Source organism: Ambystoma mexicanum, chromosome 3p, assembly GCF_040938575.1.
Source record: "Ambystoma mexicanum isolate Mex_15411 chromosome 3p, UKY_AmexF1_1, whole genome shotgun sequence".
In the NCBI taxonomy this organism is placed as follows: Eukaryota; Metazoa; Chordata; class Amphibia; order Caudata; family Ambystomatidae; genus Ambystoma; species Ambystoma mexicanum.
The window spans coordinates 802407082-802423810 of NC_090925.1; the positions used below are offsets into that span (position 1 = coordinate 802407082).

General features: G+C 43.3%; 1 protein-coding gene across 1 annotated transcript in view; it reads left to right on the top strand.

The window, feature by feature from the left end:
• The window catches only part of LOC138580903 (gastrula zinc finger protein XlCGF57.1-like), a 117450-nt gene extending 101019 nt beyond the window's left edge, over window positions 1-16431 (top strand). Inside the window, exon 2 of the mRNA XM_069651821.1 lies at window positions 12938-16431. Within this exon, the coding sequence (XP_069507922.1) occupies window positions 12961-14325 (1365 nt within the window). The 5' untranslated portion in view covers window positions 12938-12960 and the 3' untranslated portion in view covers window positions 14326-16431. The remainder of the gene's footprint in view (window positions 1-12937) is intronic.
• Window positions 16432-16729: the final 298 nt, after the last annotated feature.

The following is a 16729-nucleotide window of genomic DNA, read 5'->3' on the forward strand; positions in this document are numbered from 1 at the left end:
AAGCATGAGCATTTCTATTTTGACTAGTTCAGTGCCACCAGGTGTCTTCTCAGACCTTTAGCAGCATTGAGCTTTCCTTGAGGCTGCCAAATTTCTGGCACTGTCATGGCAGCTTGATGTATGAAAAGAAATAAAACAATAATGGGTACACGCTCATGCAAAGCATGAGCATTTCTATTTTGACTAGGTCAGTGCAGCCAGGTGTCTTCTCAGACCTTTAGCAGCATTGAGCTTTCCTTGAGGCTGCCAACTTTCTGGCACTGACATGGCAGCTTGATGTATGAAAAGAAATAAAACAATAATGGGTACACGCTCATGCAAAGCATGAGCATTTCTATTTTGACTAGGTCAGTGCAGCCAGGTGTCTTTTCAGACCTTTAGCACCATTGAGCTTTCCCTGAGGCTGCCAACTTTCTGGCACTGACATGGCAGCTTGATGTATGAAAAGAAATAAAACAATAATGGGAAAACGCTCATGCAAAGCATGAGCATTTCTATTTTAACTAGGTCAGTGCAGCCAGGTCTCTTTTCAGACCTTTAGCAGCATGTCAAAATGGGCCAGTATTTTAGCCAGAGTGGGCCACTTTGATTAGTTGGTTCAGTATGCAACTAGTAGTTTTGAACAGTGGTACTGAACACATCTTTTAAAAAGTGGAATTTGCAACACATTTTACCAAAACATGTCCACTTAGGTATATTTATAAAGTGCCATAATGTAAACAACCAGGAAATCATAAAAACGAGCATTTGAAAACCTTTCGCTTACTGATTCGCCCATCATAGGCTTCCCATTGTAAGCAGCCTCACTGCTTGTTTTGGTGTTGAGGATAGTGTTCTGATGCCAGCTGCATTATGCTGAATAGGTTAACTGCTGCCACTGGCCTCGGGTCGTTGACCTTCATTAGCCTTCATTTAAAACCCTCCACGCCCTTCACGCCTTCACACCCCAGGAAGGTGAGCCCCCAGTTTGCACACATTGTCATGCAGTTTGGGAAAAGCACCAGGTGTCCCTGCCTTTGGTGCCTCTGGTGCCCTGCTGTGAAGATAGCAGGGCTGTAGCCCCCGCCTCTGACGCCCTTTCATCCTACTCCCAGGTTGTGCAGCTGCTGCAGGAGCCCTGGGTTGCCAACGCCGTGCAGACAATGTTCCCGGAATGCCCCAGGCCACCTGACTGCCTGCTGTTGTGTGATTCCGGGGGAGGGGCTTCAGGACTGGCAGTGATCGTACTGTACCCTCTGTTTTATTAATTTCGCCCTATCTCATTCGGGCACTTCCTTTTTATCTGCCCCTGTCTTTCATCTGGCGGACCTGTGCGGATTGCATGGGAGCCCTTCTCAGAGGGGGTGTGCTGGCCAACCCTCTCAGGTCCTATGTGCGTGTCCTAGGGCAGTATTTAGTAACGCAGGGTTAATTCCTCAGGCCGCAACATTGTGTGGGCCTGTGTCTCTTCACCAGCGGATCCCCACTGGCTACTGGTGGTATTGTCGTAGCTTGAGTGGTTGTATTGAAGTCCTGGGCCATTCGTTCGTTTATCACTTACACGGCCTCATTCTATGCTCAGTGTTCGGCCTCATTCTATGCTCAGTGTTCGGCCTCATTCTATGCTCAGTGTTCATCAGTGCTCCGATCTGGTTGTTGCACTTCACACTCAGGTCCTTCTTCTCTCCAGCGTGCCTCGGTGTTTGGTGCTGTAGGAGCCCTGGATTGCCGACGTGCAGTTAACGTTCCCGGAATGCCCCAGGCCACCTGACTGCCTGCTGTTGTGTGATCCCGGGGGAGGGGCTGCGGGACTGGCACTGAGCTCACTGCCAGAAGCTCATGTTTCATCGGGCTGGAGCAGGCGCTTCCAATGAGAGGGGCCTGGGGAGGCTCACACTAGAGCCAAGACCTGCACAGTAGCCCGTCTGCTCCTTGCAGGATTACATGTATGCGGACAAAGGGGAACCTATTCGGCTTCGAGTAATAATTAATTAATTATTCTGCCGAATGCCGAATAGCTAATTTATGCCGGATTTCGGCCGAATAATTACTCGAAGCCGAATTTCGGTACACCCCTAGTTATAAGTTATTAATATTTAACAAAAATAAATTATATATATTTGATAGCCAACAGTGTCCTCCTCAAATTATGATCAAGGACTTACATTAAAGCCAGTTAGGACAGACACAATTGGATGGGGATTCGGAGGATCAGGGGCAGCAGAGAGATGAGAGATATACATATTCCATTAATTAGATCCATTCACAATACCCCCCATGCTTTATTAGGTGGTGCTGTTGAGAAATGACACACCCTTCTCTTTGTGACACCAATCCCTCCATATCTTTACAATCACTCTCCATCCAAGTATTACTCCGTTCCTACATTGTTTTATTAAATAGAGGATAGTCCCAAAGCCCTCTTCTATTGTCTGTTAAGGTACACATGTACACAAATTATACACCACAAGTGAGCTCACCTCAATATCTGTGGCCTCTTATGTACTTGCATATTGTTCACCTAGTTGATATATACATGGCGCCATTCCCTGCTGGGCCTGCAATTTTCACAGAATATTAACTGCTTAATACAAACATTATATGCCAGTCAATGCAGTGCTTCCTTCAGGATTATTTCCCTAGCGGTGTCCCATACATGATGTATGCATTACATGGTAGGTATTGACAATATCATACATCAAACTGTTTCATCATTAATATCCATGTACATTCTATATACATTCCCCTAGAGATGGCCCAAAAATATAGTCAGAATAAGACTAAGGATACCCCTGTCCTTAACTCAATATTAGTCTTGTCATTTAAAGTCCTGGTGGCGTTCCGCGTGCTTAAGTAGCCGCGACCGCCATCTTAGATCCAGCATTTATTGATGTTTACATTATGATATCACACGCAATTGCGCGTGACGTCACACAATGTGTTTTGGCCATTTTGAATGGTGTTTCATAAGCCATAACCATGCATAGCTAAACATTAAACACATACCTTTTGAATTAGAATTAAAAAGCAATGTCTGCAATATTTACTATTCTCAATGGTCTCAATACTGAAAAGGCCTTAAATTAGATTAAATTCTTCCTTTTTGTTAAATCATTCACCATAAATGCGTAATTTCTTTAGAAAGTCCGTATTGATAAGTGTTATCTAGATTCATAAGCCCAACCCAGATAACGTTTGTGTTTTACTCAAATATATCACAAATTTTATCCTATGGATTAAGGCCATGCAGATGCTCGCTAACCTGCTGGCAATCTAACTACTGACTCCATATGCCCACTTATCATATGGCATTCATGACATTATTCGATTAGTTATTTAAAGGCGCAACCACAGAAGGCTATCTATTAGTCTGGTTGTTAGGTATTTCCTACACCCAATGTAATATATAATTCTGGGTTTGGTATATATATTTGCTATTTAAGACATTTATTTAGGGCATCCCATTCCCATTAAATTGATAGTGGTAAGTGTGAGAAACCAGAGGGTGTCTCACCCAAAGGTCCCTGTGGATCTCGCTCTCAGGTGCCCAGGGCATGGCTATCGCTTTTGGATCCACACCCTGGGGGTGGACAAATGCGGAAGGATCACCTGGGCGAGGGCTCTTCGGGAAGTGGGGATGAGGCAACCGATGGCAAGACGCGGTATTCCTCCCTCTTTTGTTTATCTGATCCATACTATATTTTAGGATCTTAAGTCCAACCCCCCCTTTTTTTTACACAAATATTGGGCCGAGAAAGGGGGTGACTGAGAGCAACCAGACTAACTCTCTCACATAGTATTGGACATGTCCCGTTAATCAGGTCAGGCAAAGTCAGGCACTTTACTCTAAGTGCATTCACCTAATACCAATTAGCTCTCCTCACACAAATAAAAGGCAACACCTAACGACACACTCTGGGCAAGGCAGAACACGAGTACGAGCAGAACATCCGGGATGAAGGCACACCTACTGGAGCAGAGCAACGGATCAAGGGACGAGAGCAGTGGGTAGAAAACCAAAGGCGTTCCGTACTGGGGGTTGTTGCCTCCGACAGGCCACGAAAGACAGGTGGAGATGACCAGATCCCACAAGTGAAGATTGCATCTTGTTTCAAGGATGCCAGTGACCCTCCCAGGTGAGTGGCAGAGTTGGGGAGGTGAGGCCCAGCCTGTGGTACTAACCTTGACTCATAAATTAGAAATAGCAAGAAGAGACGCACACAGCCGGTGAGTTGGCAAGTGACCTGAGAGACCAGTGTGTGTTAAAACGAATTAAGTGGTAACATTATATCGCAAGTGAAGGCTGCACGTGTGTGAATGAAACGTGAAGAAAGGCAGACCTGTGAGTGAACTAAGAAAAAAGACAGCTGTGAGATCAGTGATACTAAGTAATGGAGTGGTCCAGCAAAAGGAAGTAGCCCACTCAAAAGTCTCAGTAAAAGGTAGATTGTTTGGAACAATAACACGGATGAACAGAAAGTGAAGTAAGCAAGGGTAAACATTTTGAAGTGGTCCTGCAGTAGTCTGTAAAGAAAGCCACACACATTTGAAAAGTCTTCGACGTCCGATAGTTGTCCGAGCCTGACAGGTAGACCCGAAGTGTAATAAACTTGGGGAAGGGACCCCCAAGCCAGGTGGTGTTGAACTTTGATGTCAGAGGTCTGAGCCCGACAGAGGGGGACCTACGTGAACTGTGTGGTGAGAGGTCTGAGCCTGACAAAAGGGGACCAATGTGAAGGGAGGATAGCTCAGCGACAACGTGCTCGCCTTGGAAGCAAGACAACATGCAGCAAGACAGGTTTGATCCCTGGGTCCGCGCTTAGAAACCTCTGGGTTTTAAGCACGTTATAAATAACCAATCATATCATAACTATGGCGAAAGGTCTGAGCCTCGCAGAGGGGGACCTTTTCTGAACTTTGTGTTGAAGTACTATTTCTGAAAGACAAGAATAGGGACTTTAACGTGGATGGCCAGGAGGGCCTCCAACCACGTTTTGGAACTGTTTATAGTGTTGGAAACCCAGCCAGAATGTGTCATCCTGCCTACGGGGACAGCCTTACTCCATGAAGTAAAACGTGATGAGGAGAGCTTGTTCAACCGCATTTATTCTTTTTGAACACTGATTTTTCCTTTGCATACATTTATCCTCTTTTTATACAAGAGATAGGGCAGGCATTAGGTTTTGTTAGCATAGGCCATTTTGATTTGACAGACTCCACTAGAACAGTTTTTTGTTTATCGCTTGATGGTCGAGACGGCTTCCATCTTAGCTATAGGGCAAAGTTTCTCCACTAAACGTTTTAAAAATTGTATCCATTGTGTCAGTGTCATACTTGTGATACCATACCTCCCCTACATAAGCCTGTCACCCTCCTTGTTTAGGTTGTGTTCTATATACATTTTAGTCACAGAATATTCTCTATGTTGAAACTAGGTTAGCTACCAAATGTGCCCTCTTAAAGGAGGCTATGCTCACTTCCACTGGATTAGGGCCTCTTCTCCGGTCCTGTGCCTTACAAACGTGACAAAATAATTTCTAAATGACATACATTCATAAATATATATATTTAATATTTTTATAATATGCATTCATTGATTAAGGTATGCATTATATTCACATCATCCAATGTAACTATTATACAATTCATATCATGCAATTTGCATACTAAATTGTTACTGATGTTATATGCCCCGAGGTGGCGGGCCAACAGGATGGGCCAAGCTACCGAGGGGCATATCGCCATTAGCTAGCATGCTAGGCAGGTGCTAATGGTTTTTTAAAAAAAAGAAAACATTGAAAGTATTTCTTTCCGTGCATGGGACACCTCACAGTGTCCTGTTCATGGAGCGAAAATACTGTACCAACACGGCTGCCATGGAAAAGGAAGGCAGGACTCCATATTGAGCCCCTCTTCCATTTCCAAGGTGGGCAGAGCATGAATGCAAGCAGCAGCAACTGCGGTGGCGGAACTAGGCGCCGCAGCCAATAGGTAAGTGAAATTGGGGGCAGGGGTTTTAAGAAAAAAAGCGGGGTCGGGTGGGGGTAAGATGGCGGGTGGGGGTAGATGGCTGGTAGTGTCAGCCCGCATTCCAAGCCACATAATTGGCTGGCTCTCTCGCCGAGGGTGCTAATGATTGTTTATACATGTTACTTATAGAAATGCTACCATCTCACTATCGGAGTTAAATCCAAACTCTGTTGTGCGCAACCTGCAAATCATTTTAGGCTCCATCTGTCTCAGTTTCAATTCTCTATCCTCTCCTCTTTTACTCAGGAAGACTCTCATTAATCCAACAAATCTTAAGTCCCTCTTGTCATCCATCTGGTGTGTCGTTTGCCAGTGGGCAGCTAGTGGGAACTTGGGGTCTTGGCTTCCCACAGTGGACAAATGCTCCCGTATCCGGATCCTCTGTTCTCTAATTGTGCTCCCAAAATATATTTTCTGTCATTTGCATATGATTGCATACACAACATACTTTGTTCTGTAGTTAATCATCTAATTAATTTTGATTTTCACTCCCTGGGTTGCACTAAATTCCTGGATATTACTATGTGCATATTTGCACATCATGCACGTTCCACATTTTGAAAAAACAGTCCTTGTTGGTTGTAACCAACTAGTACTTTGTTGTCTGGCCTTATCTGATTGGTAGAATGGGCTCAGTATGTTCTTGAAGATCGGCTTCCTTGTGACAATGATCCTTGGAGTGTCGTCCACACTTCCCTTTAGGTCCTTGTCCAAATGTAAGAGGCGCCAGTGCTTCCTCAATATTCTAGTAATTACATGATTTTTACTGCAATATTTGGTAATACATTTCGTAGTTCCTTGTGATTGCTCCCTTCCCTGCTCTTTTGGTTTCATTGTTGAATCCCTTTCCATGTGTCGTGCCTTTTCCTTAGCCTTCTTGATACAGTTGTTGAATATCCCCTGTCCAAGAGATTACATTCTCTGTTGAAATAATCTACTTCTTCACAGTTGCGCGGACCCCTGATGAATTCCCCCATGGTGATGTTCTTAATAACTGATTTACGGCGGCAACTTGTGGCATACAGTGTAGCATTCCCTTATTGCTAATTCATGTTGTATAGATGTGTACAAAGCATTACCATCTAGTGTCACCAGCATACAGTACATTTTCCATTCTAGATGTTTCAAGGAGATTAGAACATGAGTAGTGTCTTTGAAGAACGCAGTTCATTCTAGTACCAAGGGACGGATTATGTTGTCGAAGTATTCCGCAATCTTTTCTGTGGCCCAGCCTATCCCACGTATGATTGGTCTTCCTTCCGGGATTGTGTCATAGGTTTTATGTACTTTTTGATAAAAAGTACATGATAGATTCTTTCACTTTTAAATACATTCTCTCCTGGTCCGTAATTTGACCTTGTCTGTGCCATTTCAAAATGTATTCTTTGATTATAGTAACTACTTCCTGTTTAGGGTCACTTCCAAGTATGCCATAACATCCAGGGTTTGTAAATGTGAGTTTGCCATTTGGATATAGTCCTCATGGTTCATAATAACAATATTTCCCCCTTTGTCTGCCTCCTTAATTATAATATTGTCATCTTGCATCAGGTCTTGCATGGCAGTGTGTTCAAACCTCCTCAGATTGTCCAACCTGTTACTTCTCCTCTGTCTGTTCTTATCAATTGGATTATTAATGTCTTGGACAACTGCTTTTTGAAATGTGTCGATCAAATTGTTCATCGGTACTGGTGGAATACATTTAGATCTTGATTTAAATTCCTCGGTTAGCAGATTCCTTGGTCTAATATTTAGTTCTTTGAGTATATCGAATATCTCTGTATTTCCTGCTTCACCCATTGGTAGAAGTAAATGTGTATTCTCTATATCCCTAATTGTGAGGTCACTTTGTTGTGGTACCTCTTCTCAGGGTTCAATTTGTCAGGGGTTAGTTTACGTAGAACATTTTACATTTTCTTTTTTTAACTAACTTGAATAACTCAATTTGTTGATCAATTAGATCACTGGGAGCAGATGGTGTGAAAGACAATCCTTTATTCAAAACCACAGTTTCAGCTGCACTCAAAATTCTACTTGATGAATGTATAACAAGGTTCTCTATCTGATGCTCTGCGTCAGGTCTTTGGTAATCACCCTGGTCACTCTCCTTGTATGTTATGGTTGGTTCTTCCTCTCACCCCCGATTAACTTCTTTGTACCTTGCAATTTGATGTAAATAAACAATGTTTTTACTGGAGGGATCACTGTTGTGTTGGTGTCAGTGATACTACTTCGTGCAGCTGTCGCTTCTCCATCAGGTTCTGAGTCCACATCTGAGCTTGATAAGACTAATATTGAAGTAAGGGGTATCCTTCGTGTCTTATTCAGACTATGTTTGCTGGCCTTCTCTAGGGGAATGTATATAGAATTTACATGGCTATTAATAATGGAACAGTCTGATGGATGATATTGTCAATACCCATCATGTATGGGACACTGCTAGGGAAATAATCCTGAAGGAAGCACTGCATTAATTGACTGGCATATAATGTTTATATTAAGCAGTTAATATTCTGTGAGAATTGCAGGCCCAGCAGGGAATGGCGCCACATATATGGCATCTAGGTGAACAATATGCAAGTACATTAGAGGCCACAGATATTGAGGTGAGCTCACTTATGGTGTATAATTTGTCTACCTGTGTACCTTAACAGACAATAGAAGTGGACGTTGGGACTATCCTCTATTTAATAAAACAATATAGTGATGGAGTAACACTTGGATGGATTGTGTAAAGATATGGAGGATTGGTGTCACAAATATAAGGGTGTGGCCTTTCTCAACAGCACCACCTAATGAAGCATGGGGGACATATAATGTGTTATACCCTATTGTGAATGGATCTAATTAATGGAATATGTATATCTCTCATCTCTCTGCTGCCTCTGATTCCCCTGTCCAATGTTTTCTGTCCTAACTGGCTTTAATGTAAGTCCTTGATCATAATTTGATGATGTTCCTGTTGACTATCAAATAAATATCATTTATTCATGTTCTATAGCTTAGAACACATATGTGTTGCATGCAACTTGCAGTGACTGGTTTTGATTAACAGCCCTGTCTTGAAGAAGACCATATGTGGTCGAAACACATGTTGACATAGGGGCATCTCAACAAATGAAATAATTTCTTGAGACACAAGTAATAGTATTGAACCTAATATCTCAAATATTGGAGTGTACATGCGCATGATAAGGGGTGACCTACTATAGAATATTTCTAATCAAGGTTTTTGAGGATACTCTTGGCCATCCCCGCAAGCGACAGTCCCGCTCATGTAAATGCAGTACACTTTTAACTAGGGATGTACATAATTTTAAATTTACTATTTGGCCAAATAGGGTGGGTGCAGTAGAGAGGGAATGGGTAGGGTGGGTGGCATAGAGAGAGAAAAAGCTGGGGTATAGAGAAAGGGTGTAGGGTGGGTGTATTAGAGAGAGAGCGAGAGAGACCGTTGCCGCTGCTTGCTATGAAATGCTGCTGTTACAAGAAAGCAAGCTTCTGATACAGACCAGTCACCTGCTCAGTACAGTACACCACGCATCAAAAAACAATGCATCTTCAAATAGGTTACATATGTTAGGGTGACATTCTTTAACCAAGCTGTGCTGTGTCCCCTATATCACAATATATTGTGCAATGTAGCACTGATGCCTTATTTCTCCCATTGCTAAGCATTATAATGATAGGTTTATTATTACCCAAGTTTAACCAACGCCAGGTGTTTTTACTGGAACTGTAAAAGTGTAGAGTATATTTTTCCAGGGAGAACATAGGAGATAGGCACAGCATCCCTGCTTGACCAGACCAGTGCGATCCTGGGCAAATCCCCACTTTGCTGAGACCAGGAAGTTTGCCCGTAGGCAAAACTATGCTGTGCTTACAAAACATTTGACCTTTGAAAAAGCACCAACAATATGGATCATGGACAGGCTAGCTGCAAGGTTCTATTAAATACACTGCCAACTGTGGTGGGGACAACAATTGGCTGCATTCAGCCCCTTTTAAAGAAAGAGGGCAGTTGGTGGGGACAACCCGTTAAGAGGAACAGGATGTCAACATGGGCAGAAAACGTGCGGCTTTTTAAGAGGCGATGCATTACAATGCTCGCAAACTGGTGGCTTCCAGGCTACAGTTCCCCATGCCCGTCTTACATTATCAACCGGGTCTAGGGCAGGGTTCGCTTGGCCTGACGAGTCTGCCCACTATTACTCGATGGGGCTGACCACAATGCTGCTGGTCGAATAAATAGGCTCAACAATTGAAAAACAGACACATTTTTAAGAGTCAAATAAAAGTGAAAATCGGCACATCTCATGCTGGTAGAAACCTTGCCCAGGGACCCAATCCATCAATAAGTCAGTCAAACGCCGGGCAGTTGTTTAAATTAATTCAAGTACAAGCGGAACACATGGCGCGGCAAGCCCTTGTAACGTGATAATTCGGGAATTAAACCCGAAACTTGTACCATGCCTTTTCATAGTGTAATGCATTTCTGCTAATGCTGTCCTGGTCTCTGATGCCCCCAACAGGTGTAACTAAGCCTGTAGTTTAGCCTCATACTAATTAAAGTTACCCTTCTACTTCCAAAATGATTGGGCAAACCACAATTGAAAAAATATCCGTATCCAGCGCAACACAGCAGCGCACCACCTCAACCAACAGAGCTATTTCCCATGAAGTCTAATTATCTGAAAACAGATCGACAATGCCTACCTAATGGGTTCCCACCACCCCACATCTTGCAAATTCGATTGCGCATCTTTTATTGGTTAATATGCAAGCCATGCAAGCTCCATCACTGCCAGCCCTATTCCATTACATGTTCAAACTAAATCCAGAAGTTACAGACACAGCCTTGAGAGACAAACCATAAGTCTTGCGCTCGTGAACTGAGAGATAATATACCCGCCGTCCAACACAACAAACACCTGGGGGACAAACCAGCATGTGTATAATGGCGGGCGGGTGTTCCGGAGAAGACAACCCTGCGAAGGCGCTGGCCAGCGGGCACCACCTCGCCCAGCCACCCCCAGGCGCTGCGCGCGAAAGTTGGCGAACGATTTGCAATAACTCTAACCTCCCTGGAGAAGAGGGCCATCTGCATGCGAGATGGTCCAGATAAGTCTGAGCATGGTGGGTGAAGAACTGAGGGAGTTTGCGGAGGGGGTGAGAGTTGTGGCAGGAGGTGGTGGGAAGCAAAGCTGGTGAGGCACAGGCGGTGGGTGTTGGGAACAATCAGTTTGCTCTGAACTTGGGCTTTCATGTTGGGTAAAATCAGCATTCTGAACTACATGATTGGCTGCTGCACCCACTCATCTACTTATTCACCGTAGACAGGTCCTTATGTCTTAAAGTTTCAGATCCTTGGGTAGAAGGGATTCTTTTATCCATAGTCCGTTTTCGGCATTTTCATTACCACGACTAGCGTCCTTGGGTGTACAGTATTATCTTTCACAAAATAACTGGGAGAGATTATTATAAAGTAAGCATTTGCCACTCCATATCACACTTTGTGAAATACTGTTAAAATCTTAAATAGATAATCTTGTGAAGAATTGTGGATAGTTTGCAGCTACTCCTAGTACTAGATCTTAGTATTTATTGATTTATTCAACAATCTTTAGGATCCATAGTACTAGTCCTCACAATTGTGTTACATACATTTTTAGCTGTTGACCCAACTGAAGAAGACCTTGTTGATTTACACCTGTTTCAAATGGTTCTTTTAGATCTTTGTAGGGAAGATCGATTTAGGCCTGTGATAGGGCAACATGGTGTATCAGTGATGCAGCCTTCCCAGATATAAAATAAGAACAATAAAGGTCAATAACAAATATGGAAGAGGATGATCTGTTTTCTCTGACAGTATAACCCAACAATTCTGTCAGGCAAAATGTGTTTCATTGAAATATTTTATGGATATATTTGCACATTCCACTGACTGTGTTCTAAATGACAGCCCTGGGACTGTAAGTGATCCTACCTTCGCCACTTAAATAGATTTCAGGGGAAGCACACAACAGTGACTTTCGCAGAGCAATCTCACCAGCCACAGATGACATTTCTGAATCCTTCTAATGTAGTACCTTCAGCTGTTTGCTCTGTGTGTGCACACCGTTGGTTGCTTAATTCGTTATGGCAACATTTAGGTTGCACTGCAGTGTTTTGTGCTGCCTCATCTGAATAATCAAGCATTTAAATGCTAAGAGGGGCAGTTCTACATACGTCATATGCCACCTGGAAGAAAGACCCTAATATGGATCATAAGCAGATTAATGTTAATATCATGCTCGCCTATCATTGACACTGTGGATTGATGAACCTAACAGAGGGATGTATGGCCTTTCATGGCAATAGAGCCCAGCTTTTCCTTTTGCTCTGAAGTCTGGACAGATCTCCTTGCGCCTTCATTTTAATGTTGCCATAGTCAGACTGCAGCTCGTCTATCGTTAAATTGCTCACTCACCCAAGAGTATGGAGAAGGGCATGGGGTGTGCACTTTCGATGCTCCACACCTGGTCTCTAGTCCTGAAAGAGCCTGTGCCGTGCAAAGCTGAAACACCCCTATAATGGTGGGCTGATAAGATGTGGGGTTTCTGCTCATTCTTATTGCTGTTAGCCTCTTGTCAATTTGTATTAATGTACCGATTAACTAGACCACTTGCAGCTGGAATGGGTGCAAATGTACTTGAAGGTGAAACCTATGCCCAGATGGTACTCTGCCCTTCTCCCCTTTCGACTAATGTTTTGTTACATGGAACATGGATTAGCATATGGTGTCAGGAGCAACGTGTTCTACCAATATGAATGCTTAATTGGAGCATTTAAAATGCATATTGCTAGTCTTTCCAACGTTCCTCCTGAAATGTTTGTCTTCTGTTATCCAGTCACCATTTTAATATTCTGATATGTCTTTTTTCTGCAGTGACGCAGCAACAGAGTTGAAATATGAAAGAGAACGATGCAGACCCATGCACTGATGGAGAAAAGAGCTTTGTTGAAAAGGTAAATTGTGTGTTCAATGAGAAAAGCCACACCGGAGAGGGATCGTTTTTCTGCACACATTGTGCCAAACGCTTCCATATGAAGTCGACTCTTGTAAGTCACGAGAGAATACACAAACGGCTCAGACCATTTTCCTGCACAGAATGTAAAATGAACTTTGGTATGAAGGAAACGCTTCTAAAGCACCAGAAAATCCACACACAGGAAATGCCGTTTTACTGTGTTGAGTGTGAAAAAGGCTTTACTCAGAAATATCATCTAAAAATTCACCAGAGGATCCACACAGGAGAGCGGCCTTTTGTCTGCCCTCATTGTGATAAGAGTTTCAGTCAGAAGGGGAATCTGCAAAGGCACCAGAGGATCCATAATGACAACCCCACAAGAGAGCGTCGCTTTTCCTGCTCGCATTGTGACAAGAGCTTTAGCCTGAAGTCAAAGCTTCTAAGTCACCAGAGAATCCACCGGTATAGTAACGCCAAGAGTGGCATGAGAACACTTTCTCAAAGACGCTTTTCCTGCGCACATTGCGATAAGCGCTTTAGTCTAAAGTCAAATCTTCTAAGCCACCAGAGAATCCACAGGTTTGCAACCTCTGAGATCAACCGAACACTCATCCCGAGGCCGTTTGCCTGCACACAGTGTGAGAAGAGCTTTAGTGTAAAATCAAACCTTCTAAGCCATCAGCGAATCCACAGAGCCACAAGCCACGAGAGCTACCTGAAGTCACTGACTGACAAACCGTTTACTTGCAAGTTATGTGGTAAGAGCTTTGGCCTAAAAAGGGTTCTCGACGCACACTACAATGTCCACACTAGACCCTTTTCCTGCCCTGACTGCAAGAAGAGGTTTAGCCAGAGATCACAGCTAAAAAGGCACCATATAAACCAGAGATGTCCTGGCCAACCTGGAGAAAGCAAGCCTGAGAAGAGAAGCTTTACCGGAAGCTTGCAAAGGAAGCCTCTGCTGGCCACCCAGGAAAAGATTGCCCAATTCACTGAGCAAGACCTTGACTATTCAGATGGCGAGGGTGATATTAACTGGGACACAAGGACGCAAAGGCATCCAATGTGGGGTAGCATTTATGCTGAAATGCAAGCAGAAAATAAAAATCAGAAACATTTAGAGCAAGAGCTATCCAAGGCACCAACAGTCACATCGAGGCCAGTAGTTCTAAAGGCTGCAACATTCATCTTTAAGTCGCTAAACAATGTTGCTGCACCTGCCATACAACCTCCACCAACAGGGGTAGAGGAGATCACTAAGCCCACTTCCATTGCTCCTGTTCACTCTTCCGTGCCCCCACCATAGGTGCCTCGTGTATGGAGAAGGCCACAATCTGACCCCTCTGTGGGGCGAGCAATGTATTTTCACCTCATGAGAACTCCTGTGAGTAGATGTTCATCATTTATAAGCTTTACATCATTCTAGTGACTAGCCTCATTCCTCATCACAAGATAAGTATTTGCGCTGCAGAGGACATGGAACAAGTAGGATGCTATCTCAGAGAAAGATGAGTGGTAGAACAAGTGGAAAAAAAGGGAAAGGCGTTTTCTGAAAGATGCCTTTCTAGTGGATTGGAAAATTGAAGGCGATGCCCCTCAGCAGAGTGAAGATTTATTGGCGTCCGTCCATAAACGGCATTGCAAGATTTGTCTGGGTATGCGATATAGCGATGATCAATGTTACCATTAGCTACAAACATGTAGAGGAAGGGAGTGCCGGCTGTTCACTGATGAAGTACTCTCCTCTAGAATGGCGTATATTCCCGCACTTCCAAATAAAATCCTGGCAGAGCTAACTCAGCCCTTCATCTTTCCAGGGTCGATACATTGAGTACCGTTACATTGGGTAATAATAAAAATGCCTGTTATTCCAGAACCTATAAGTGGAAGGAATAAAGCATGTAACTCGCTTATTCTAGGTTACACCAGAATGAACCACAGGTAATACCGGTTTTGTGAGGGGTTATTTGCTGAACTGGAATGTACGGAATATTTAGTATTGGGCACTAATCAAAAGGCCTTCTTAAAATGTTTTCATAGACCACAAATACAAGGTAAATCTAGCAATGGGCGTTAATCTGGCATCGTCAGAATGCAGGATATGATTGCTTTTTATTTACTGGCTTATTTGTGGATGTTGTAGCGGGGCAGCACTGAGCACTCGTACCCGTAGCTCAGTTCAGGTTCGTGAGGCAAAGAGGAGGGACTAAGTATAATCCTCTTTCAGGTACAAAACAAGGTTACTAGTGTTGCATCCAGCACCTCCTCTTTATTCACAAGCACTTTGAATGTATCTGTTGTGGTGGGTGCTGGAGTAGCATCGCCTATGCCTGTAATGTAACTGGAGTACTCTTGTTTGCAGATGATGCAGTATTTGGGACTGGAATAGTGAAAGTATTTACAGTAATTTCCACATATTTCACTGGCGTGGTACAATGAAGACTCTCCACTCATCAAAGCCACTGAATCAAGGGTTCTAGATTCCAGGTAGGTCCCACAAATGAACCGACCTTGTCCATTGACAAATTTGGTGGTTCATATGTTTGTGACGCAGCGCCTTCTGGTGCGATAGGGTGTTACAAATGTAACAGTACTCGTAGGAAGGGGAAACCCTTTTGTTAAGCTAAGCAAATCGAGTGAGTGAGTAATACTTCCTCCACAATGATGTTATAGGCTTTATTCATGAAAATGCATGCAGTCTCGATTTTATTTGTTCAATCGCAGTAAGTAAGCGGAGGCATCTTTTGGAAAAAGATGTGCGTTTACTTACTTTCACTTCAGCAATGGTGCTCTACTGAGAAGCTCAAGGGCATAAAACCCACTCAGGTGCTTATTGGACAGAACAATGTATGGGACCATCCGCAAGAGTCAGGGTTTCTTGACTCCAGAGTTCCCAGTGGATTGCTTTTGCGATTGCAGGGATCACAATGACACTTTACCCTGTGGAATTGCTTCCTTTCCCTGGTCTATCTTTGTACCTCAGTCTACTTAAACATTATTCCAGTGGGAACGCTCCAAAAGTCCATGCTGTGTTTACCTCAGAGACTACTCTAAATGTTTTTTTCTTTGTCCTCTTTGTCAATTTCAGGAAAAGATTTCCATTTCCAGTGTTGGAAGAGATTCATGTGAGACTTGTATGTTCAGTTTATTAGTTTGTGTGGTACTCAGTGTCTATAGGTATGTCCTTTGCCGTGTCTCGGTTGTCATCCCAGGTACTACGAGAGCGCAGCATAGTGCATGTTTTGGCAACTGTTTATGTAGGCATTAGAAGCGCCTGCATTTTGCTAGGATGTAGAAGTAGTTGCATTAGAACTTGTAGAAAACATTATGAAGTCTAACAATGATATAATGCATTGTACGTTTTGTGTTTTGGCTTATGAGTCTCCATGCCAAATAAAAGCACTTGACTTGCTTTTGGGTTGAGGCTACTGAATTATTTTACCGGGGTTTGAACCCAAGGTGTTTCAGAGGTTTTAGATAAAATGATATATCATTGTTTCCCAGGCAACCAAATACATCTCTATCTAAACAATTAGATGTGAACATTTTAGAGAGTAGCTGGAAGGGCTGGTTTGGTTATATAGACCCTTTGGTCTTGTTAATAACACGCCTTACACTCCTAGCCAGCAGCTCGTCTTCAGAAAAGCTAAAGACCTACCATGTTACCCTGCCCCACGGAGCACTAAACCGAAGGTCATGGGGAGCGAGGG